General features: G+C 41.4%; 3 protein-coding genes across 4 annotated transcripts in view; all 3 read right to left on the bottom strand.

The window, feature by feature from the left end:
• Window positions 1-1,063: 1,063 nt before the first annotated feature.
• On the bottom strand, window positions 1,064-7,965 carry marchf2 (membrane-associated ring finger (C3HC4) 2). Of its 2 annotated transcripts, none has more exons than XM_080506394.1 (5): window positions 7,872-7,965; window positions 3,354-3,647; window positions 2,857-3,052; window positions 2,476-2,685; window positions 1,064-2,390 (listed from the first exon to the last, which is right to left on the bottom strand). In XM_080506394.1, exons 2-5 carry the CDS (start codon window positions 3,542-3,544, stop codon window positions 2,232-2,234), a joined length of 756 nt encoding a protein of 251 aa, XP_080362520.1. In that variant the 5' UTR covers window positions 3,545-3,647; window positions 7,872-7,965; the 3' UTR covers window positions 1,064-2,231. The 2 variants fall into 2 exon arrangements, with proteins under 2 accessions (XP_080362520.1, XP_080362521.1); XM_080506395.1 differs by having other exon boundaries at window positions 2,476-2,652.
• A 1,666-nt stretch (window positions 7,966-9,631) lies between these two features.
• LOC308137496 (ras-related protein Rab-11B-like) lies at window positions 9,632-13,910 on the bottom strand. The gene is made up of 5 exons (XM_080506234.1): window positions 13,770-13,910; window positions 12,148-12,343; window positions 11,676-11,869; window positions 11,334-11,414; window positions 9,632-11,247 (listed from the first exon to the last, which is right to left on the bottom strand). The coding sequence occupies exons 1-5, from the start codon at window positions 13,807-13,809 to the stop codon at window positions 11,102-11,104; spliced, it is 657 nt and encodes a 218-aa protein (XP_080362360.1). The 5' UTR covers window positions 13,810-13,910; the 3' UTR covers window positions 9,632-11,101.
• A 2,283-nt stretch (window positions 13,911-16,193) lies between these two features.
• The window catches only part of pip5k1ca (phosphatidylinositol-4-phosphate 5-kinase, type I, gamma a), a 47,366-nt gene continuing 38,318 nt past the window's right edge, over window positions 16,194-25,241 (bottom strand). The window contains exon 17 of the mRNA XM_080506139.1: window positions 16,194-19,573. Within this exon, the coding sequence (XP_080362265.1) occupies window positions 19,571-19,573 (3 nt within the window). The 3' untranslated portion in view covers window positions 16,194-19,570. The remainder of the gene's footprint in view (window positions 19,574-25,241) is intronic.

Raw genomic sequence — 25,241 nt, 5'->3', positions numbered from 1 at the left:
TGATTTTATGACCTACAAGCTAAAATGATAAAGAATAAAATACAAAATGGAATGAAATGTTTCAGTTTGTGCGTAATAACTCCAGACTATATGGACGTTTCTTTGTGTGTAATAAATTATGAGGGTGAAAAAACAACTTCTGTTTGAATTGTGATGTCATTTTGAGGCACACCTGAACTGTACATGTTAACAAAGACTCAAGACAAGGTTATGTGGAGTTTCCTTGTTCTCCCCAGCAGCTGCTCTGTGCGGCTGCTGTCATTTGGTCAAAATTGCACCCAAGGCAGATGTAAAAAAAAAAAAAAAACCTTTGTTGTAAAAGAAATAAAAAAGGAATACCTGGATTAAAAAGAGGAGTCATAATAAATGAAACCATGTTTTCAATTCTATAAACAACACAGGTGCATCTCAAAACATACATCATCATTGGAAAGATGAGTTTCTCCACTCATATGTTGTGATTTGAAGCATTTATTTTACATTTCAATTGTGATCATTATGGCCTTTGATTTTTCCCCTCAAAATATATATCTTATATTTCATGTTATATTTTGCAAAACTGTAAATTGCAGCAAACATTAGAACAACAAAAAAAAAGGATTAAAATCTTTAGCATAGTTTTATGAAGTTCCACAGTTTTGATTAAATTGAGGAAAACAAATAACCTTTTGGGATGATTTTTTTTAAGATGCATCTGCACTGTATACATACGTCTTCAGGAAATTAAAAAATGAATCAATTTACTGCAAAAATGGATGAAAATCAATTCCTAAAAAATAAAGCAGGGTCCAACTGATTGTCCCGAAAAAAGATTATTTGGTTTTTAAAATATAGCAACAATAAATTAAAAGTCTATCAAACAGACAAATGTCACAGAGATTGAAGTTTATAGCCACTGTGATGAAGCTGATATTTGTTTTCATCGTCAAGTTCACCAGCAGTGTGCGTGAAGAAGCAATTAACCGTCGCCCCCCCCCCCCCCCCCCCCCCCGAGTGGATCGAAGAAACAAACCACGTTCAAAAGTGGATGGAGTCTGGAGACCAGACAGACTCTGCAGTTTGTGCGTGTTGCCGCGGCGACGATGGTCAGTAACATCAACGTGTCCACTGTTTACGGCACACCAGCAGCACTAAAGGTCCCTGACCGAGACAATAACTTTTATCAGACAGTAACAATTTGAATTCTCTTAAAACTGATGAATGGACACAAATTCACACATGGGGGGGAAAATGTGTAAATAAATGTGAATAAAAAACCAAAACAGGCAACATCAGTTAATGCACCAGTCACAAAAACATATTTGTAAAAATTCTCCCCGGGAAAGCTATTTCAATGGAGGTTTTTTTTTTTAATCCATCTATATAAATATAAAGACCTACTTGTAAGTGCTGGTAATACAAGAACCTCAGTGAGGACACTGTCAACTCCCTACTCTGGTAGGAATAGTAAAAGATTTACTTACTCTGAGTGGTTTTAAAAATAGTCAAAATGAAATCAAAAGAATCCCAGAAAATGACACTCGACTGTGCGCGTTGTTAAAGGTCTCTTCATTGTCCTGTGAGGAGCTCCGTGTCCACAGCCACACTCTGGCTTTATTACGGTTATGCAGACGTCTGCTCTTGAATGAGACGTCAAAACTCATGGAGATAAAAAGAGAAACTCAGGACTGCCGGTAAAGCTTCATCACACGTTGGCCAAACGTCCATTTGCAGATTCATATGTGATCACGCAACAGTTTTCAAAGCGCTCCTAGATGAACGTACGTCCGCATGCTACATGACTGCAGTTGTTTTTCGTTACATACCTGCTCCACTCAGCAATCTGCAGCCAGACGCATGAAGCAGGAGATTCCTGACATTCCACAAGCCTTGATGAAGTCGACCAGCTCGTATTTTGCCCTCAAGGTCACCAGACGATGAACCTGTATTTGTCTCTCTGTGGACGCGTCCTCCCGCTTCGTCCACTCTGCTGCTCCTTTTATGTCAAATGAGGCCGTCAGGAGATGCAGACTCCAGTCAAATGTGTTTTTGTTTCTGCACCCACAGACGGTCTGCAGATAAAAAAAAAAAATGTACGGTGGAGGAAAAAAAAAAAAAAAATCGCGATGATGATGTAATGAAAAAAACGACATGGAAGAAAGCAAAGAAAAAAAAAAAAAGCCCAGGAGCGCTTCTTTTCAGTGTCTGCAGCGGGCATCAACGTCGTCACCAGCAACCATCTCCACACGGCCTCATACTATACTCTCGTTGGCCGACTTCTTCGACAGTTTGGTGGAGAGCAAGGGATGCTGGGAAGAGTTAGACTCCTTGGCTTGCGGCATAAGCAGACGGACCTTTTGATTCGTCCTCCTCCACTCGGAGTAGAGCTGGCAGTGGTAGCGAAACGACACCTGAGGGAGGGAGGAGGAAGAGGTTTATGTCACACTTCTTCACCACAGCCACGGCGACACCACGATCAGATTTGACGTTTTATACCAAGGTCCACAGGACGTAGATGGTGAAGAGGGCGATGGTGAGGGCGATGAGGCCCACGGCCTGCAGCCAGCTCCCCAGGTGGAGGTGGTCCTGGGCGCCCCTCAGGCACAGCCAGCCGGAGATGGCCGCCAGGGGTGTGATGAACAGGAAGCACACCATGTCACAGAAGAGCGTCCTCTTCTCGTTGCGGGGGCCGGGGTCCCGCAGCCACTGTTGGGGGGGGAAAAAGCAGGCGGTGGAGGTGAAGCCGGGCGACACACTGCAACGCCACACAAGAGAGCAAGCAAGCAGGAAGAGAGGGAGAAAAAAAAAACAAACACACACAGCTGGACGAGAAGAGAGATTGATGCGGACGAGGCGAAGAGCATTGACCTTTGTTACCTCAGTGACGGGCCTCGGCCGACGCTCGATGCTGAACTCGGTGTGGCACAGCTCGCAGTAGCTGGTGTTGGAAGACGACAGCCACTTCTCCAAGCAGCTCTGGTGCACCGCGCCCAGTGTGCCCGTGCAGTCGCACGGCGAGAGGAGGCCCTCGCCGCTGCCTCCCTCATGACAAATACGACAGATCGGTCCATCGCTGAGAAGAAATCAAAAGATTTTCGGGGGTGATTCATTAAGCACGAGGTTCTTTGTGTGTGTTTCCGTGAGGAATAACGGGATGTTCATGCACGTGTTTTCAAACGAAACACAGCAATGTGAAGGAAAGACATCGAAAGTATGTCTTTATGTGCTTAAATATGGAGAAACTGCTATTTATTTTTTACAAGGAACATCAAAAAATATGAATACGTGGCAGCGACCCACCGCTTGACAAACACGCTTCTGAATGACACTTCTGAATGACGGTCAAAACAGGCGGCGGTCTGCCCCAGCCTCACCTCTGGGCGCTCATGGGCTTGAGCACCGACGACAGCAGCCGTCCGTCTATGGCCGTGACCTGGGTGACGTAGAGCGCCGGGCACCCCTCGCCGCCGCCGCCGCCGCCTTCCTCCACGCTCTTCCACAGACCGGGGGTGCTGGCACAGTCACACAGAGAGCCAGGCAGGTGGCAACACCCGCCTGTCGTCATGGTTCCGCGCTCCGGACGCCGTTCAGATGGAAAACAGCGAGGGACAATTGGGAGGCGGGAACCCGCAGACACGCCCTCCGCTTTCGACAGGCCGATGAGGTTTCTATGGAGGAACAGACAATTGGAAATGATGAAGTTCCACCAGAATAGAAAATGTACTTCATGAGAATCGATAAATTCCTTCTCTCACTCATGGGAGGTGCCGGATTTTGGCTTGAGTTCACACGACTGTTGCTCAACTGTCTGCGCAGTTGTACAAGGAATTGGCAATTTTATCTGAAGATTTGTCATACGAATCTGGAGCAAGTGTGTTGTGACAACATTACAAAACTTCCTCCAGAACTCCACCGGAAGTTCGGGCGACTTTGCTGCAGCATTTGTGCAAAACTCGCAAAGTACTGGTTCAGTGTGATTTCAAACATAAATTGTTATTAGTTCACGTATTAGGTTGTGTTTTTTTGTGTTTCCAACACATTAAGATATCGAGGCTCGAATGTAAGTAGAATTATGAAGTGCCGGGACATACATGAGTAATTAATATCCCTTTCAGGGATAGAAAGTATGTTGAACTGGTTTCACTCCAGTGACACAGCTGTCAATAGTTTACTGTATTTATAATATTCCTAGACTTAAACATTAACAAATAAACATTGCGAAACTTCGGTGTAGACAGTGTATAATAGAAACATCAAATGTTTTTAAAGGATTCGATGACATTTACAGCCCCCAAAATACAAAAGTTTCTTGCTTTGTAAAAGGACATTTTGAAACTTTGCTCCACCAAAGCATGACAAACACACATTCGCAAGCTTCACCGAGTTAAGAGGAGATCCTGCCTTTCATTTGCATTTCATGTCATTGCATTGTCAGTCACTTCGTCTGTTTCCTGTGCCGTTTTGTTTGCGCGGTTGGAGACGGGAGTGGAAATGATCTCGAAGGCCTTTCCGTCCTTTACCAGGAAGCGACGTTGCGGAGGGCCAGTTTGCTGAGAGCAGCTGTTTAATCCACTGACGGAGCGAGTGTGATGTGCAGCGGGCTGATAAACGGCTGTCTCCCTCAGATAACCCGCCAACTAACGATAAGAGACGTTCGGGCTAAATGTGCCGCAGCCTGTAGCACAGTGGTCCTGCTGTCTGTAAATTAGTGCTATCGAGCACAACAGCCCGATCGATTCCAAATGGAAATTTCTGAGGAGAATGGAGCCATTTCATTGGATAAAGGGATCCGTGACCGAACAGAAAAAGTTCAATATTCTGTCTCCGAGGCGACTAATTCCACCCACATAGAGGAAATTCTATTGCAAAACAACAATGCAGTTATTATCCTTTTTTAATAAATTAACAAGCCGCTGACATTCTTGTGCATTGGTCACGGGTAGGTAATGAGTCAGAAGGATAAAGTCTGCCTGTTCACTGCTAAACCACAGAAGTACAACCAAGCCAGAATAAGCTCATTTACTCACCACTGTGGTTTATAAACGAGTGAGTCAACGTGCAGAGGGACCAGGGCTTTCAATTCATAGCACTTTATAATTCAATCTATGTAAATATATAATGGCTTAAAGGCATTATGAGGTCATTAAGTATATATCGTGTTGTTTTCAGAATCTTTGCATCAGCAAAAGCAATAATCACTTCCATGAAAACAACTATTAAAAAATAAAATAAAAATGTTTTAAATACAATTTCCTGTTTATTGTCTTGTCTTAATTTCCTCATTTCATATTTAGAGCTTGCCAGATGGGATTCTTAATACAGTTTTATGATATTCAATCCTAATAATCTCTCCTTAATTTTCCCCCTCTGTTTAATGTTTGAAAAAATAACTTTTTTTGTTTTATCTTGGCATTTATCTGTGCATAACTGAATCGTATTTACCTACACGAAAGCTGCTGCAGTAATAAAGTTGGACTGTATCAAGAAAAATTGTCGGGTATTTTAAACTGACTTCTGTCACATTGTAAACTATCTTCCTCACACACCACCACGTTGGAGAAATTATATTAAAAATGTACTTAACTGTAAACCAGTTTAAGTAATATTAAAGCAAATAATCTACAGTGAATATCGTTAGTGATGTAGTTCTAGTAAGAAATACTCCAGAGAAAGCACAAAGCATGTTTCTCAAAAGCATCTCACTAAGAAATCACAGACCTCACATCACAATCAAAAGCTTTGAGATAGTTGACAAGTCACTTTAACATGATCATTATATGTTTGGGGTCAAATCTTGAATAGAGAACGTTACAAATAAATGGAAGGAAAACATATATTTAAAAGTTTCTCTATAAGTTTCTTTTCCAGGGTGTAAAGTAGTCTGTCAGTGGCTTGTGTGTCTTTCAAATTGCCCCCAGGGACAAATTAAGTGATTTTTTTTTCTTCTTCTTCCTCCAAGCAGTGGAGCTGGTTTTGGGGGTTTTCAAAATAAAAGACACTTTCAGCAGTTTTGAAGCCCATTTCAACAATGTGTGATGTGACACAATAAAATTCTGTCCTAAATGTAAAGAAAATAAAGATTTGTACTTGTGTACGACTATTATTGCATTGTTTAAATTGTATTCAAATAAAAACAAAGATACTGCTGTTAAAACCGTACTCAAGTATAAAGCACCTTTCTGGGAAACGACTCAAAGTACGGATATCTTGTATTTTCAACAGAAGACATTTGATTCAATTGACGTTTGTTATAAAATGTTTGTCTGAAGCAAATTTCCTCAAACACATGAAGTACAAGCACATTATTGTGAACACATCGAAAGATAAAGCAAGAATATATTCTCGATTACGATGATAAATGTATGCCTGCAAAGAGCAGAGAAATTAATTTGACTATTAGTTCAAATCGTGCCACAGTGAATGTTTTTTAAGCAGCACATGCCATTGTGTTGAGAGACTCAGGAAGCACGAGGAAACTCACTGTGGGAAGTTTCATATTTACACAACATTCAGTCCTGGAAGTGGGACGTTTTCCATTTTACAGTCACTCGTGAATGCAGCTAAATTTTCAACATTCAACGCTCTGCTAAAGTGGTGATATTCTATCCTGTTCAACAACAATAAAGTTAATGGCTCCAAATATGCAGATAAATGTGTTTAAATATTGATTCAATGTGAGCACGTACTCAGTTAACAGGTTATGATTTTAAAATCGGCAAAGTAGACTACATGGTGTAAAACGTAGTCAAGTATGGGTTGAATTAGAAACTTGAAATGATAAAAACAGCCATAGAAATACCCAAAAAAAGCAATTATAGTAATATGAACATTTGTAATTTCTTCTTTACCGACAGCACACACCTTAATTTGGCAAATCCTTTATCTGATGAAGTCCTGTCGGCCCGTACAATAAACTTTGTTTCCCAGTTGAGAGGAGATGTCATCCTATTTAGCTCAGAGGCAAACTACTCCGTGTTGTTATGACTGCACACTGATACAGCATCAGGCTTCGATTAAGAAGCACAATCCCTGACCCAGATAAACAAAGAGTGCCCCCCTAAAATAAGACAACAGCTAATCCACTCATTACTGTGTTCTCAACAAAGAGTGCACGTAAACAAAGGGATGGTGTTGCACATGTGGTCTGTAGAGGCATAAAGGAGCAGAATTTCCGAGACAAAGAGGTGAATGTCAGTGCAATAAAACAGATGTGCCTCAAAAAATGAAGATAAAGTGGAAACTGCGCATTTACTGGTGGAGATGCCATGCATTATCTATTTATTACACATTAGCAGAAATCTCCAAGCTCTATATTTTTAGTTTTCCAGTCGTGAAAATCATCAATACAATAAGTCAAATTGTAAATTACATATTTTTGAACAGTTGCTATAGTAAAATGTGGTTTTGAGTGTTTAATAGTTTTAGGTTGTATTAACGGTGTATAACTGACATAATACTAAACTTCAAAACAGTCATATTTTTAAAAATACCCCTGCATAATATATTCTTTGTAACGACCTCTGCAAATAAATATAAACACGTGACACTAAATGGACATTTGCTGAGGTACTTTTCCAGTGAACTTGGGTTTACAGCTGCACACAGATGTTGCAGCCAGACAACTGTCTGGGAGTTGTGTCAGACCAACAGAATGATACTGACTGTGTAAAATCCCCCCCCTTTTTTTTGTGGGGGAAGGATATATTCTTCTTTGGTGTATTTCAAAGACGTGAACCCCCAGACAGACACATTAGAGTCGTTTAGTTTCCTGTCTGGTTCCATTGTCCTGCAGACGCTGCAGGCTGCTGTGTTGTTAGCCGTCTGTAGCAGCGGCGAGCCGCTAGCCGTCCGTCTGGAGGAAAGAACGATACAGCTAAAGAGTATTTACTCACCTCCTGTGCTCCTCGTCACTGTCCAGCAGCGGGGCTCTGAACCCTGAAGACGAGTCCTCCTGCCTCCATGCCCCCCCTCCTCCCCCTCCTCGTATGTGTGACTAAAGAGCTCCCGTCCAGCTGTGTCAGCGACCGCTAATGCTAATGCTGCTAATGCCGAGTAGCCCAGCGCCGCCTCAGCTCTCCCGGCTTAAAACACACAGCGGTCCCGCCTCTGGACTGTCTCCCCGGGCTTCAAACACACCCCGCGGGCTCATCCTCGGTCGTCTGCCGCCGCTGTGAGGGAGACGGGGCGGCCGGACGGGAGAAAAACACACAAGCCGGGGCAGTTCAGACTGTGTCTGGGAAAAACAAAAGAGAACCGGGGGTGGGAGGAGCGAGCCCCCCCCCCCCCCCCCCCCCCCACAAACAGCCGCACACGCGCACCCGCCGCGCGCGCGCCCCTCAAACTGTTTACACTCACTCGCGACACACGTCAGAGCAGGAGACAAATACTCAAGTTACTGTAACAAATACTAATTATTATAACTGTCGCATCAGATGATGTAACGTTACTGTAACTCACACGGCAGAGGATATAACAAATACTCATGTTACTGTAATTGATACTCATTACTGTAATAACTGTCAGTTAACAGAGGAGATAACGAGATACTCACATTAGTCTAATTGAGCATTTCGGGTACTAAAATATTAAATATTTTTTTCTATTATGTAATAATTAAAATCTTAAGTTATTTTCACGCCATGTAATTTTTGCTCTCAATCGACACATTGACAAGTAACTAATAAATTATAGTATTTGTAATGAATAATCACAAATACTCACGATACAGGTGTAATTCTCTAACATCTGCGTAGTATTTGGGGATATGTGCACTTTTATGCAAACTCTGAGTATTTTAGTGATTTTACAGGAAATTAAGTAAATGGCACATCATGCAATCGATTTTACTTTTAATCATAGAGAGCAGTGAAGGTATAGATATATACTCTATTATTAAATAGTATATCTGACTGTGCACTTTTAAGTATTTTTTAATGTTATTTTGATATACATTTTTTTTACATTTACCTTTTAGCATTATTAGCACAAAGGTTTGTGGTTTTTCAAACCTGAGAATTGTTTTCTACAGTCACATATAAAAAGTTTAACACTTCAGACTGCAATCATTTCTACCTTTAAAATTATTTCATGTCTATACTGTGCAAAGAATTTAGTAACTGTTCTTAGAAAGTGCTACATAAAGTTTACAACTATTAAAAAAGAATATATGGCCTACACGTGATCGCTTGATGTGGTTGAGTGTAGTCAGAGTACATTTTTCAGCAGTGACACAGTCGTCAGTTCCCAATGGTGGAACAGGAAGTGAATGGGTCACGACAGGGAACAAAGTGGTCTGTCCATTTCACCTGCATTCATCACTTTTAAAATTTCAAGAGCATCTAAAATACAAAAACACAGAGATGTTATAAGGAACCTTTGAAAAGCATTTAGGACAAAAGAACCCCAACAAATCACTACAAACCTTGAACAAGTTTAAAACCTTAAGCCATTACAGGAATACAGGCGATTCCACATTGGATAAACTTTCTCTACAAATAAATAACTTGCATCTTTGGAATAGTTTATAAACTACTAATTTTTACATATAGTAAGCATTTGTTTGTCCAGTAGGTGGCAGTAATACTCCTACCACCTTTACCACGGATAAACAGAATAATGCTGCCTCCAAGGATGGGATCACTCAGTCTGATGTTACCACCATGTGGATCAAGTTTATTTATGCTTTGACATATTTTGTAATGCAAAAGTAGCAAAACAAGTTTGTAATTGCCAAATTAACACAAACAATTCAGAGAAATTTGAAATATCACGAGAGGTAACATAGCGGAATAAATCATTCATGAAAGCGTTTCTACCAGATGGGTGAGAGAAGGCATTTCATCCATTAAAAAGTTTTTACTTGACATTTTCTGGTCCATTTTGTCAGTGAGCAACCTTGAAGGTTTCTGGAGTGAATTCAAATGTTCTCGTCCTGGCTCCTTTTCAACAGACTCCTCCTTCCAACACCAGCAGGAGGTGCATCAGTCCAGGACAAGAAAAAAAACTTTTTTTGTTTTGTTTTTATCAACAGTTTCCTTCACGACAAACAGTAAAGCGTCGCTGGAAAGGATGTGTTGCTTATAAATTTGAAAGTGACACACTTTATTGAAATCACTGGACATTAGTGCAAACGTGGTCCTTGTGAAACGGCTTGAGTTGTGACCTGAGACACATCGAGAGAGAAACAAGAGGCTGATTTCACAAGAATTAAACACACGCAACAGCAATTTCAAACAACATCTCTCCGACAGAGCACTACACACTTCTCGCCAACAGCCTGGACTGGTTTGCCATTGAGGGCAATCGCCTGCAATCTGAAGCAGAAATCCTCAAACAGAAGATTTTGATTGCATTTGTTTCCTTTGGTATGTCTGTGCACCATGATTCACACACACAAATAAAAATGCATCATTTAGTTTCACATTTGCCCGTATTGAATCAGTCAATCACAACCAGTGTGGTGCCTGGCTCATGCTAATTTCATGCCACAGTGGGCACAGGGCTCAAAGAGAGAGAAAAATATATAATTAAAATGAAAGCAGGAGCCAAAAACTGCAGGCAGTCCACACGTCAGTACTCCAACTGTAGCTTCTACTCATCTCCTTTTCGACGCCCGTACTGCGAGAGACAGGCAGAATCAGGTCAACTACACATGAAACTGAGATTCCAGTGTGGCGGATCATTAGTCTCCAATACAGGCTGGGGGGGGGGGGGGGGGGGGGGGGGGGGGGGGACAAAAAGAGGCGAGCAGAGAAAACGTTGAGTGATGAAAAGCAGGCTGACTGATCCCTCACCATTGCCTCAAAAGGAATGGAATGGGTCAATGGGATCATCAGCTAGTGGATGAGAGAGATTGGAGTTCACTACAGTTTTAAGACTGGCCTCTGAACAGCTTCTTGTCCCCAAGCTGCCACGAGGCTGTAATGTAGCTTAGCCAAGTTATTCTGAAGTCAGAGGAGGGAAAAAACAGCAGAGAGGAATGTCACATATAAGAGTCTTGTTGTCAAGGACTTCTGAGCCCACAAGGGGCGTGCTGACAGTAGAAGTAAAGTAAGAAGAAGGAAGACCGACAAGAAGTCACACAGAAAAAAACAAAACAAAAAAAAAACAAAACACATCAGCTTCACAGGCTTTGGCAGCAGGGAAGTTTGTTGCCCTTCTGCCCGTCCATGGTGGGAGGGACGCTGATGTCCACCACGTTGTTGCCTGGAGAATCATCGTGCCCGGATCGGTCCGATATTTGTTTCTGAGATACGATGCGGTAGATTTCTGAGATGGAGAAAATGGCAATTTATTCAGATTTAATGGCTCGTTCCCAGTGAGCTTTGCCACTGTGCATTTCGTTTTTCCCTCACCTGTGAGAATATTCTTGAATGCTTCTTCTACATTCGTGGAGTCCAAGGCCGAAGTTTCAATAAATGAGAGAGTGTTTTTTTCTGGAGGTTGTATTTAGAAAAAGACAAAAACATGTTCTACATTAAAACATTTTAACTTGGCTCTTGTAAGACCCGTGTTTAAACCTCTAAAAGCATTTTACTTCATTCAAGCATTTTGTTCTTACTGTTTAAGAGTGTGTGTGTGTGTGTGTGTGTGTGTGTGTGGGGGGGGGGGGGGGGGGGGGGTCTATTACAGATGAATCAATCACTTTAATCTGAATATTTATGAGTACATTAAAAATTCCATTCTTTCCTAATCACCTGAGAACGCCCGGGCCTCGTCGGTGGGCACGGCTCTGAGGTGGCGGAGGTCGCTCTTGTTCCCCACCAGCATGATGACGATGTTGTTGTCGGCGTGGTCCCTCAGCTCCTTCAGCCAGCGCTCCACGTTCTCGTACGTCAGGTGCTTGGCGATGTCGTAAACTAGGAGAGCGCCGACCGCGCCGCGGTAATACCTGAGCACAACAAAGCAATGAAAAATTTAAATAGTGACACAATGATTATTGTGGCAATGTCGACAACATCAGACAGGGCTTGAACACCTATTACAAACAAAAGAATATATTATCCACATACACTTTTTGTTTGTATTTTAGTCACCCAAAAGTTACATTCAAGATGAAATTTGTGTGCCGGGGAGTCTTAGACAGTTGGCTACAGAAAAACCCTGTAATAATAATAATAATAATAATAATAATGAGAGTAAACACTGAACATAACACGTTAAACTCACGCGGAGGTGATCGCTCTGTAGCGCTCCTGTCCGGCCGTGTCCCAGATCTGAGCTTTTATCGTCTTGCCGTCCACCTGGATGCTGCGGGTGGCGAACTCCACGCCAATGGTGCTCTTGCTCTCCAGGTTGAACTCATTTCTTGTGAAACGGGACAGCAGGTTACTCTTCCCCACTCCGGAGTCGCCAATAAGAACAACTAGAAGTTATAGGGGAAAAAAAAACTAAACACAAGGAGAAACATGATCTCTCTGCTGAATTTAATAAGCAGTGATGCTGAGGCTGGAGCGTTTGTCACTATTTTTCAGTTACTGTGAGATTTGAGGACAATAAGCATTATTGTAATCTACAAGTACATCTTCTATGTCTTTCGGCTGCCACCATCTTCAGTCTTTTCCCTTCCGCCTCTACTGTAACACCAACTATCCTCCTCCATTACATCTTCTCTAAGGTCTTCAGAGAGCTCAATGTTTTTTGTCCATTATATTGGACATTTAACATTAAAAAATGCACATTGAGCACTTTAGATAACATAGTATTTCAAACTTAATCTGTATGGATTTCCCTACAATTTCCATCATTGTGCTTGTAAACCTCTTTCAAGCTGACAGTGGCCCACTTCAAATCATAGGTGACAAAATCTTTGTTTCTTTTAGCATGTCCAACATTACCCGCTTAGAGACATTAACACAATAATAATGCAGTGACAACAGCAATTAATTATATCAATGCTGTTTTTTATCAAAATGTTGAATAGCATTGAATGATGTGAGGTTACAACATATGACGTGTATGTCAATCTTCAACATTTTACAAGCCTTGTGATGAACTGCTGAAGGCACATGTTTTAAACACGTTTCCATTCACACACAGTGTAAAAACACAAAACATTGGTGTTTAATGCAACCTCAGTGTCTACATTTATATCCAATAGAAATTCAACGAGATAGTCAATTGCACGACTAAACAGCGTTTAGAAGCTACATACTATTTTCTGATAAGTCAGAGAGCGAAATCCAGCAGCACACTTCACTTCAGAGTGAATATGTTTGCTCCACGTCTGATTTTTGGGTGTAAACTAATTTAAAAAGCAAAGCTCTGGAGGTATGAAGCTACCTAGCCAGCTAATGCTAACTTCAGGTAACTCGTCAGGATATGGCGTCCTCGAGTGCAGCTGCTGCTTGACTTTTCGTTTAAATGGGTTAACTTGATTAAGAATCGATAGCGGGACAGCTATCGAGTTATGAGTTTTTAGAGAAACTGATCAGGTGGTCTCTGGGGTTTATCTCTCAACAGAAGCTAAGCCATTAGCGAGCTAGCTACTTATGCAGCTACTTATGCAGCGACGCTACTAGCTCGACGCTAACCGCCACCTCTGGATGAAGTGTTCACAGCCGAGGACACGCTGACACAAGCAGGGGACAGAAGATGAACAACGACCGGCAGCTCGTTTCAAAGCAGCTCTCCTGTTACCGTTTCGCTACTTTTGCTGTAAGTTGAGCCAACTTCAGCTCCAACGTCCGACTTTCATGGACTTCCTTTATCGGTTCCTCCTGCCGCCCTCGCGCCGTGACAGGGAGCCGAGCCGCCACTGTTTAACCGTCCGCCCATCAGAGAGAACGTACCTTTGAACAAGTAGTCGTATTCGTCGTCTCGATTCCCCATCGTTGAGGAGAGTTTTCACACTTTTGTAGCTTCCCCGAAAAACAAAAATAAGCAGCCCGTCCACCACCGGCAGCTCTGCAGACACCGCCTTCCTTCCAACCAGGCCACAAGCATGTGAGTGAAGGAACGTCCAGTTGGTCCAATGGGAACGCTAATCTGAATGATTGACAGATATACTAGCCAATCAGATACGTTCGGTGAAAATATTGACCAATCGCCGCGCAGAACAGACAGCACGACACGCTATTACACCCTTTGTTCTCCTTACGTGGATTCCTCTACTTATAGATTGGGTAACATGCCAGTGAGTTATATTTTAAAATATGTACTGTTGCACAATGACTTAGTGAAGGGAAGAAACTCCATACCCTGTTTTTTTTTCCACATTTCTTCATACTTGAAAAGCAGTTGCATTGTCAAGTGGAAAGCATGCACATCCACTCATGCCATTACAATAAAGTATTTTAAGAAATAATTTATCCGGGCTTCAGTATGATTATATTGCCCTCCACGGGTGATGCAGTGATTTACAATCCCACGTCAGTGTGAAGATATCCCAGGCTTGTGGGCCTTTCTGTGTGGAGTTGTCATGTTGTTCCTGGGTGTGTTCTTTTAATTGTACAATTTTAATCCCTTCCATCTTCTAAACCGCTTTACCCAACTTATTGTTACAGGATGCTGGAGCAGACACAGGCTGTATGTGAAGGCAGGATACACCAGAGAGTCCATCACAGGCACACACAGACAGCCACAAATTTCACAAGGGCAATTTAGAGTCACCAATCAGCCTCAAATCCATGTTTTTGTTTTGTGGGAGGAAACTGGTGAACTGAGTACATTCCCACTATGAGGCAAGCGAGAGAGAGAGAGAAGGGAAACTATTACTGCACTTTGGAGCCCAGGTAAATCCCATTACCATCACATATCTTAAACGAAGCACAAACCATGACAGAAGCAAAAGCACAGTACAATGATCACACAAGTGACAAACGGACATTTAATATCAAACAAAAGGCTCAAACATTCAGACTTCATTACATAAAACATTCCCATACAGACAACAGATTAACACTTATATGTGGATAAATGGGACACCAGAGATGTCACAAGTCTTTTGATGACGATAGTCTATTCAGCTGCTCCTTTTTTTCAGGGTTCACCACAGTTGGTCATCGCAACTTGCATGGTTGACTGCTGGCTTTTATGCAAGATGCCCTTTTTGCAAAAACAAGCATAAAAATCCAATTCAGGTTTAATATTTAATCCGAGATACCACGAGTGGGGGACTAGAGTTATGGAGAAGAAATGCATTTTTTTTAGCTGAAATTACTAAATTATTCTGTGAATTTGTCATTTTAACCTTTCAATTCTTTTCAAGTTAAGGTCTGATTGTCGGAATAACCAACATGCATAATACTGTCTGCAGATTGGCAGCCAAATAGTTTGCAATCCAAGTGAATGCACAAAAAAGGAGCTACTCCCAAAATGTTTTTTTTTTTTTTGGGATAGACATGTACTGATGAATCAGATCATAAACACCCGAAAAAGACCTTTGCAGCTTGTATGGATAAACAGTGATGAGCATAAGAACCACTGCTGGGTTTAATCCAGTCTCGTCCCACAGTCGTCAGTAAATACTGTGAAGCAACAGTGGTTTCCACTGCACCACAGAACAACCTACAACACAATTGTCATGACGAGCTGGATTTGAGAAACAACACTTGTTATGTTTGAGGGTAAGTAAATTTACTTCAAGAGGTTCAGAAAACCCTGAATTTGGCACCTTGTTACTTTATCTAAATATTCCTGATAAACTTGACATAAGTTCATTTTTTCATGAAGCCCCTCCATAAGGTCATTTTCATGACAAATCCTCCACAATGGTTGAGATTGTTCCGCTTGTAGCCATGAAATCTTTATAGGTGGTTAGAATTCAGCACAAAGTTTAAAATTCACTGCTGTAAAAAGCTAAAGTGGGAAACTGGAAAGAATTAAATTACTGCATCTACATGTCTCATTTGGATTTTGTTATATAATGTCATATATTCTAATTAATTGGGTTTTCCAGCTCTACTCAAGATTCTGTTACGTCTCTCATTTTAGTTTTTGTTGACATTTAATTTTGATGTCAGAGGAGCTGACGAAGCCTCGGGCCTCCATCACATGAAAGAGTTTGAGCACAATAACAAACGTCTCATTTTCCTTTCAGATGAGATACTTGTTACAGTGCAGGTTTTTGTTGACTCCACACCAAATAAAAATAAAAATACAAAACATCATCCCCATGGACAACAATTCATAGAACCGCTTTATTTTGAATTCATTCTTGATTGAGTCCAAACACACGCACACATAGCCATCTATTTATCTGCATGTATAAATAGATGAATGTACACAGATATACATAAATACACTTTTTTTTTTTGATATGAATATTTTGAAATCATGCTATGTCTCTGTAAAGGACTCTCCCTAGTGGATGAGGGCACACAGCGATTTGAAAACACGTACACAACACAGCTGAACACTTGGAAGAATCCCAATTGATTTGCATGTAAAGGAAAACCCACAAATCTTTCAATTTTTGGATATCTTACAAAGAAACAGCTGTGGTTTACGGACCATAAATATACAGCAGCTGCATCTCAATACACACACTGAGGAATATGGTACAGTAAATTATGTAGATTGCAATCATTTCTTGCCCAGCAGCAAAAATAAAACCAAATAAAAATAATATTCTCCGATTCAAATGGAAAATATATTTATATATCTTTATATATGTATTTATAGTTTTATGTACACATTCTCAGGAGCACAACTATGAGAAAGAAAAAAAATAAATACAACAGTACAATTGAAAAAAAAAAAAGTATAGAAACAATAGATCTACATGTAAAATTTCTCAATAAGGCAATTAAAATTAACCCAAAAGCTAGACTGTACAAAATATTGCTGCTATGGTCTTCATCTGATGAACAATAGCAAACTGATTACAACTGGCCACTGCACATCATGAGAACAAACTGATTTATATTTTACAATGTCTGACATTGACGTGTCCTCCCATAGACACAGACGCACACACAAACGCACCAACCAACCCTAGAAACTGTCGAATCTGACGTTTAGATTTCAAACCCCCAAAAATCTGCCCGTTGAAACTTGAAGTCTTAGTTGCCAGTCTTAAGATGTCAGCCACAGAGAGAATACAGTAGACACTGACCCTATGATGACTACGATTGACCTTAAAACACGCGCACACACACACGCGCTGGCGCACACACAACCTTAAAATAAATGCTGTTCAAATCTCAGCATGTGTGAGGAGATACTCTTATCTAAAGACTGAAAAATATGACTTGTGATGCAATTCTATTTGGCCTCTATCACTAGTTCATCTTCAGGTCCGCTTTAGAAGTGCAAACAACATTCAACCCACTCAGAAACTGCTGCGTCTCACCGAGTCAACACGGCAACGCACTGTGTTCATTCCAATATACACAAAACAGACACGATACTGACCGCAAACACTACAACTGATGCTCTACATCTACAAACATCTGAAATGTCCCGTTGATGGTTTTCCTACGGTGATGAAGGTGACCTGATATAGAAAACATCACTGATATGCAGCTTTGTTTACCACCTTGAACAAAGAAAGTCTTTTTTTTTTTTTACAAGTGATTTGTGTGCATCTGTTGAAAAATAGGGCACCACTGGAAGACATTGCAATGATGTGTAGGTCACCATGACGACAATAGCTGTGTCTCAATTCAGGGGCGGCATCCTTTGAATTACACAGCCTTGTCAGACTTCTCTTTTGGTGGTGTGCAACTGAAGCTGATGAAATGAGAGCCGCTGTCCACTTGCAATCGCATATGAAAGTAAAGAAGGGGGGCAATTTGGAGCTCAGTGTCCAGTGCTCAAGGACACTCGACATGTGGACAGACAGGGGATCGAACCTGAAACTTATGAAATGGGAGACAACCCACTCTACCGACCAAGCCACAGCAATGTGCTTGCAGTAAACATGGACACCCTTCAGTGAAACACTCTGCGTTTGTAACTAAGAAGCTTTATGGCAACCCTGACTGGCCAACATGTTCACAGAAAATGTATATAAATATATATCTGAGGATTGATGTTGGCTTCTGTATCTCTGTCTTTTCTGTACTTGGAGAGCCGCGGTAAAGCGGCACTACTGGAGGCAGCCTTGTTAATTATTTCCTGTCATATGAATATGGCAAACTGGGAAAAAAGGCCCTCCACAATGAGCAACTATCATAATTCTCAGTGTTAGGATGATGCCAGTAAGTTTACTTAATGAGTCTTGAGATATGCAAAGCTGCAAAGGACACAGCAGTTGGATTCTTTATTGTTTTATAAACTTAAGAAATACTTGTGGGCCGCACCTCAAGGAACCCAAAAAAAACACGGGACAGCCTTTTTGGTCATTGTATTTGACGGTTGGAGGGATGCCACCGCTGAATTGTTCCTGAGCTGCAAGATGTGATGTGGTGAAAAATGTGGTAATACTGACTGTACACAACAAAGTCTCAAAGTTGAAAAGAACCTGTAAGACTACTAAAAAGCTGCGGTGATAAAAATTAACAAAACATTATTTAAAGTTCTTTGGATGCAAAAAAAAAAAAAAAAATGAAGCAGTTCAACGTGAGAAGGTACAGATAACAGTGGGCAATATAAAAACTAAATAAATAAAGGTTTACAGAAGTAAAACAGCAGAAGAGTTAAAAAATTAAAACGTGGCAAAAAACATTGAAGTTATAAATTATTATGCTTTAAATTCTTAAATCTCTGTAATATACTCACTAAAGCACGGGACTCTTTCCTCTTATAACTAAGCTGCATATTTTCAACTAGAAATGTGAGGATGACAGACGCGTCCAGATGTTGTGTTTTGATTGGCTTAATGTCTTTTTTCTCCTGTTCTGTGAGCACAGGCAGAGTCCTCCGGCCACAGGCTGCGTCACCGAGCCCTCTGAAACCTGCATGTGGAGCACCTGCATATTAAAGTGAGTAGGTTGGCTCGTCCTTATCGGTGGAAGTTCACATACAAACACTTTTCATGGAGCTGTGAGGTGGGAGGAGCTACTTCAAGCTCCACTGGCCCAGGAAGTCCCATTTATAGTCGGTGAGAATTGGACCCTGTGTTGTTTTTGCATGTACATGAAGCATTTTCTGAAGTATCCATACAAAGGTGGTAGTAGTATAATATTAATTTAAGAAAACGTGCCCCGTTCAAGGCCACTAGATCCTGGAGTGACTAGAAAATGAAGTGGGGGTTTCAGAAGAGCTCCGCTCACCTCGCAGCCATACACGATCCAGTAGGCAAGCCAGTGTTGGAGGACTCTGCTTGTCTGAAACAGAACAACTCATTATGTGTTTTTTTTTTTTTTTTCTCCCTTCCATGTATGTGAAACACATAAGACGACAGCCTTATACCCATTATGTCACACATACACATAGTTATTAAACTGGCATAATAAATTTCATTTGTTAAGAGTGAAAGGCAGGGATGGTTGGAAATCTGCGACGTATCACTGTTGTGATTTTTTTTTTTCTCCTCCCCTCTTTATTTTTTTTTGTACTAAAGTCTCTTTTTCCTTCCCCAGTGAGTTTCTGTATGTTAAAATTCCTGGTTGAGACAGAGATCACACTGCTACCGCTGTGGTCTGGACTGCAGACGGGCGAGTCCTCTCCACTGAGACGTTCACTCCTCTCTGCCAGAGAACCGCATTTACTGTGGGAGACAGACAGATAAAGTTAATGCATTCAGAAGAGTGTAAACATTTTTTTTTCTTTTTTTTTAACATTTCCCCTGGGGGTACAATCTGCATTCGCTTAGTCATTAGTTGCTTATGATAGTGAAGCATTGAGCCAGCAAATCAAAGTGCATTTATGAAATGAAAAGGAGGAAAATAGGACGAGGAGCTCAGGCAGAAATTCTAATAGAAGCAAACACCTCAGCGTTCCCTAATAGCAAGTACAGAGAAGATATCTTTGTGTATTATACAATTATGTAACCGAGTTTTTAAACCTCTTGCAGTTTGTGCTCCCTGAGGGCGACGGAGGTATTATTATTCTGTATTTCTCTCGCACTTCGTTCAGATTAATTGGAATATGTTGGATACAGTAATGATATACAGTGTCTGATCTATGATAGCTACATCACGAAACTCCAGTTGTCTTTAACTATTTTAGAGAGTAAGTCAGGATGAATGCTATTTTGTGTATTTCAGCTTTATGTTTTTGTTATTGATGACATTGAAAACCACTGGCTTGTCTCAGTCTGAAAGTGTGGGAAGAAGCTGCAAGTAAATAGTTTGACTAAAAAGCCCAGATGACCTTATGCTAGAGTGAGACAGACAATACTGCACTTTACAATCAATTCCTGCTCCTAAACAAAGTCCAACATGGAAAAGAGGAGCTCATTTGAAACCTATAAACGAATATCAAATATGGCCAAGTCAGGTATTCCCGCTTTTTACGTCATTGTAAATTCAGTTTTACTGCATGAGATGGCACATTTTAACACTCCGAATAAACTTAAAACTCCCAAACACTTGAATTAACCTTTTATAGATGTGCTTCATATCGAGACTGTTCTTGCAGGACTTATAGTCTATTAAATGATGACGAAACAGTGTTTTGTCTTCCTCCCACTCCGTGCACTTGATCGATGCATTGCATTCACATTAAACAAATATCAAGTGACAGTATTTCATTATATTTTACTTACCACCCTTTACTTTTTTTTAAATGACCATTTTCCTCCATTTTAATATGTACACGAGTGTAAACATGTATTTTTCATAAAGCACTTTGATCTGAATCATGATGAAAAGTGCTCTATTATTATTATTATTATTATTATTACTATTATTCAAGACTTTTTAAGTATTTCACTGATTACCCATTTAAAGGGTTACGGAGAGAAATGAAACACCTTTTATTAACTCATGACTGAATCGTTTTAATAATCTCCCATATCGCTGAGGAGGCTTTAAAACATGCCGCCAGCAGAGCGCTCGGTCACGTGTCTTTCGGTGTTAAAAGTCCGGCAGCGTGAGCCTGGTGGGAGTCTGGTGATGCATGAGTGACGTCACGCCGCCAATGGATATGTGATTCTGAGCAGCTTGTTGTTGGAGGGACACAGGATGGCTGGTCGTGGACTCAAATGATCACGCAGGCAGTTAGTGACCATTTCCACTTTTCAATGGAGAATGGATGCAGTAATGTGAAAGAGGGAGGCGTCTGGACGCGGACCAAGCCTACTCTTAAAATAGTAATGGACTTTGGGACCTGAGAAGCTTTGTCTACATGTATTGTGGAAGCTCCTCGCACAGTGTAACGTTACAACTCATCTTTTCCATCCCTGTCATCCCGGATAAACGATACCCACAACAGCACTGTCTGGACTCTGATGTAACCCCCTCCTCTACAGGAATCTTCCTGAGCTTTACATTTTAGTCCAATGCTTCTCACTTACTGTCTCTCTTTCCCAATCCCCATCTGGCAGGGCCTTAGACTCTGAGCCATAGTGTAGCGGAGAGTACACCCAGGTCCTGTCCTCTGGAGGCTGTTTTTACACACCCACCACAGCAGAGGGGGCCAGAGGGACAGAGGAAAGACCAGAGGCACAGAGACAAGCAGCAGGGGCAGGCAGGAGAGAAAGACACAGGAGATCACAGGAGAAAAGACAAGACAGGAAATGAAAATTAGGGATGCATAAAGGAGGAAATGTTCCTGAGACACACCGGAGAGTGAGAATTTGACATACGCTGAGAGTGTTTTGGCAGAGTTGAATACGACAGTCGGTTTTGGAAAATATCTGGTTGCAGATGTACAGAGGAGTGCATGTAAAGACTACAACGGGTATTGGCGATATGTGTGTTTGGATCGTGCTTTTTAAAAAATTTTTTTTTTAATGTTTTTAACAAGCAATCAGAGCAAGGGATGAGTTGCTATATCAGCCAAGCAGGGAGTATGAGGAGCGAGGAGATGGGGATGAGGGGGGAGCCAGGATGCTAGGAGAGTCAGACAATAGAAAGCATCCTCAGTCAAAACACAGCAAAGGCAAAAGGATGAGGTTCATTTTCCAACAAGCAAAAGTGACTCTTCTGTGTGACATGTTGTCGCATTGCGTTTGAACCCAAGAGAACCCCCCCCCGCCCCAAAAAAGAAAAAAAAAGTGTGCGAAGGTCCTTTGAAGGGTACCGGCCCATTAATACAGGAAAGCAGCTGCAACACAGTAGTACAGTGGTGACAGAGGTGGGTGAGGTGTAGGTTGATCTTCACGCACGCACACACACACACACAGCTGATGCCAACACGCCGGTCACTGAGGTGTAAAATGTTGGGATGTGTTGTCAGTGAGCGAGGAAACAAAGAGCCGAAAAGAAGATGAATAGAAAATGAAAGGCAAACTGAAAAAAAACAATAAGCTTCCTGGGTTTTGTTTACCTGCCGCCATCTCTTCATGCCAGTCTTTTAGTTTCAGCTCAAATCATAAAAAAACACAGCGAGTGGATATTTCACACTCATAAAGACAGGCTGTGGAGGGTTGTCACAATGCCTGAATTAAAAAAAAAACAAAACCCAAAGTACAATAAAAAAGATGGATGACACTTTTGTTTCGGTCAAGACATCAAATTGACCATCAAGTACAGATGATAGACTTCTAATGAAATAGCCATCTATAAGCCGGCTGCCCTTCTGTATTGTGGGTTTCCTCGTGGTAAAAGGAAGCTCCTTGCGTTACCCTTTCTCACTCACGGGATGTTTAGTTTCCCTCTCCCTTTATTAACATGCAACGTCTATGTTGTTGGTGATGCCATACAACTCCACAAAGCTTTGTTTCCTCTCAGCACCGTCATGTCGCCATTATGTGAAATAAAGCTATCTGATCTAGTCTAACACCGGGGTTAGGGACCACTCACAGCACTGGTTCATCTCTATACTATACTGCACACTTACTGGCCTACTGGCATGGCACTTTCTCCTTTCTCGGATGGGAGAGACCACCCAGGTCCTCCCGTCAGGAAACTGACAGCAACAGAGATACAAATATAGACAGATGGAAAAACATCAAAGTGAGACAGAGAATCACAAGGGATGTTAAAGAATTTTTCCAAAAAAAAGGGGTAAAAAAATGGAATGAAAATCAGGACGCACGCAGAGGTGAAAATGGAAAAGGATGTTTCCGATGTGCGCAGACACAGCAGAGACCTGCGGGATGAGTCATTGGTGATGGAAAGATTGCAAAAGTTCGGCAGCTGCCAAGTTATTATTTCCCCCCGTCTACAAAACGTCGCTGTCTCCACCTTCACTGTGACTCGGGAGGGCAATCATAGAGAAACATACGGTGAAAGGCAGAGGGCGTGGAAAGGTTAAAGAAAGAACGAGAGAGAAGAAGACAGACCAGACTGAACCAGCAGAGGTGACAATTATAGGTGAGATGAGGGTGAGTGGAGGATAAGATGGGAAGATGGAAGAGAGAGTGAGGGAAAGCAGACAAAAGAAGAAGAAAAAAAAAAAACCCAACCTAAAACCAAATGAGATATGGAGGATAGAGGTGAACGAGAGCAGAGCAAGATTCATGAAAAGTGAATGTGGAGACTGTTAGTAGTGACTGAATAATTCAGGGGTAAGCTCTGAGAAACCTATGAAGCGACACCACACACACACACACACACACACACACACACACACACACACACACACACACACACACACACACACACACACACACACACACACACACACACACACACACACACACACACACACACACACACCTTTATCTTTCCATAGCCTTCAAATTTACATATATGAATTCACAGCTATTCATTTGTGCTTTAAAGTCAAAGGTTTCCTTTTTCCTCTTATATATATGAAGAGCTAATGTTAATATTTTGCTTGACTACTTTTGGATTTAATTTACTGGTAATTAATTATCTTCTCAAGTGTACCTAATCCCTTTTCATCTCGAAGAGTCTGACTAATTGAAACCACCCACTAATGCCACCCACCCGCCCACACTATTACTCCTACCTTAACTATCACAACTTCTTAATCTTAACCCTGATCCAAACATTAACCATCTCCTTTTTAAACTGCCTCAGCCCTGGAATTACATCTTAAAACTGGATGCTGCTCCCGACAGCTCGCCCACTTTCAAAGTACACCATTATACCAGTAAAACAAGAACACACACACACAAACATACACCGCTGCCATCTCCCATTTCCAAATTCATGCAGTCGTCCCTTTAAATCTATATGGATCATATATAGTTTAAAACTATAAAAACAAGTCCTTCAAACTGGATGCACATAGCCAGCAGCTGTACTCTTCCTGTGATTGCACTACCGTTTACTGCAGTATTAATGAATTATAATATACTAAACTAGGAGGAAGAACTGATCATTTAGAATTTTGTTCTGAAACTGCTGAAACAAGTGACAGCTGAGGCCTTCATCCTGGGAGACAGCAGGTTAAATCGTCATGTTGAGAGATAATTTGTGTTGGAAATCAGAGGGAAAGAAGTAATAGAGATAGTAGAAACAGTCTGGCAGCATAAACGCTGATAAGATGAAAATAAATTAATAACTAAAATCTTGGGGAAATATAGGATGCAAGAGTAATAGATTAAGAATAATTACTAAATGGCAGCATCTTAAACACACAAGATACATTTTAATTTATGAAGAATAAATCTCGGGTTTTTTTTGTGGCTTGCACAAATTTCACGATTGCTTAAACTTCATATCGCAATATTTCTATTTATTTTTGGTCACGATGGGACAAATTTAAGTAATCAAATGGAAAATTGAGAAAAGTACAGATCAGAAGAGACCTTACTTCCACCAACTCAGTGTTTCTTGTACGACAAGTTCAGTTTTGTATTTTAAACACTGAATTCATGTTCAAAATAAATAACAAAAACAATAAACCCAGAGGATGTTGCCAAACTGAACAACATGATCGACGTGTTTGCCGTATGTGAGACACATGGGGGCTTTCAGACTGGAGTTTGGATCTTTCCGTCGACCCCTCCTGAGAAGCCACTTGTGATCACGCTGCCTGCGGCATTCCGTGTAGTTACACGTCAGGGTGCGTACGTTGTCACTTTGCCTCGTGCGGAGATACAAACCTCCTGCTGCTGCACACCGAGGGACGATTCCCCCCCGGCCTTTGAAAGCACCGACTGGGTGTCGGCCAACACCGGTTAGATGAGAGTGCTGTTAAATAACTGAGGGGGCTCATTGACTAACCTGCTGGTCAGTCGGACCGCTCGTGCCACATTAGCGGGTGTTTGATTTCTGACAGGGGACACCCTGCAGGAGCGCAGCCAGGTGGGAACATCTCTATCTGTGGCTGTGATCATTGGCTCCTCGCTCCATCCT

Source organism: Blennius ocellaris, assembly GCF_963422515.1.
Source record: "Blennius ocellaris genome assembly, chromosome: 12".
Taxonomy (NCBI): Eukaryota; Metazoa; Chordata; class Actinopteri; order Blenniiformes; family Blenniidae; genus Blennius; species Blennius ocellaris.
The sequence above is the reverse complement of the archived record's forward strand: the minus strand, read 5'-3'. Positions and strand labels throughout refer to the sequence as shown.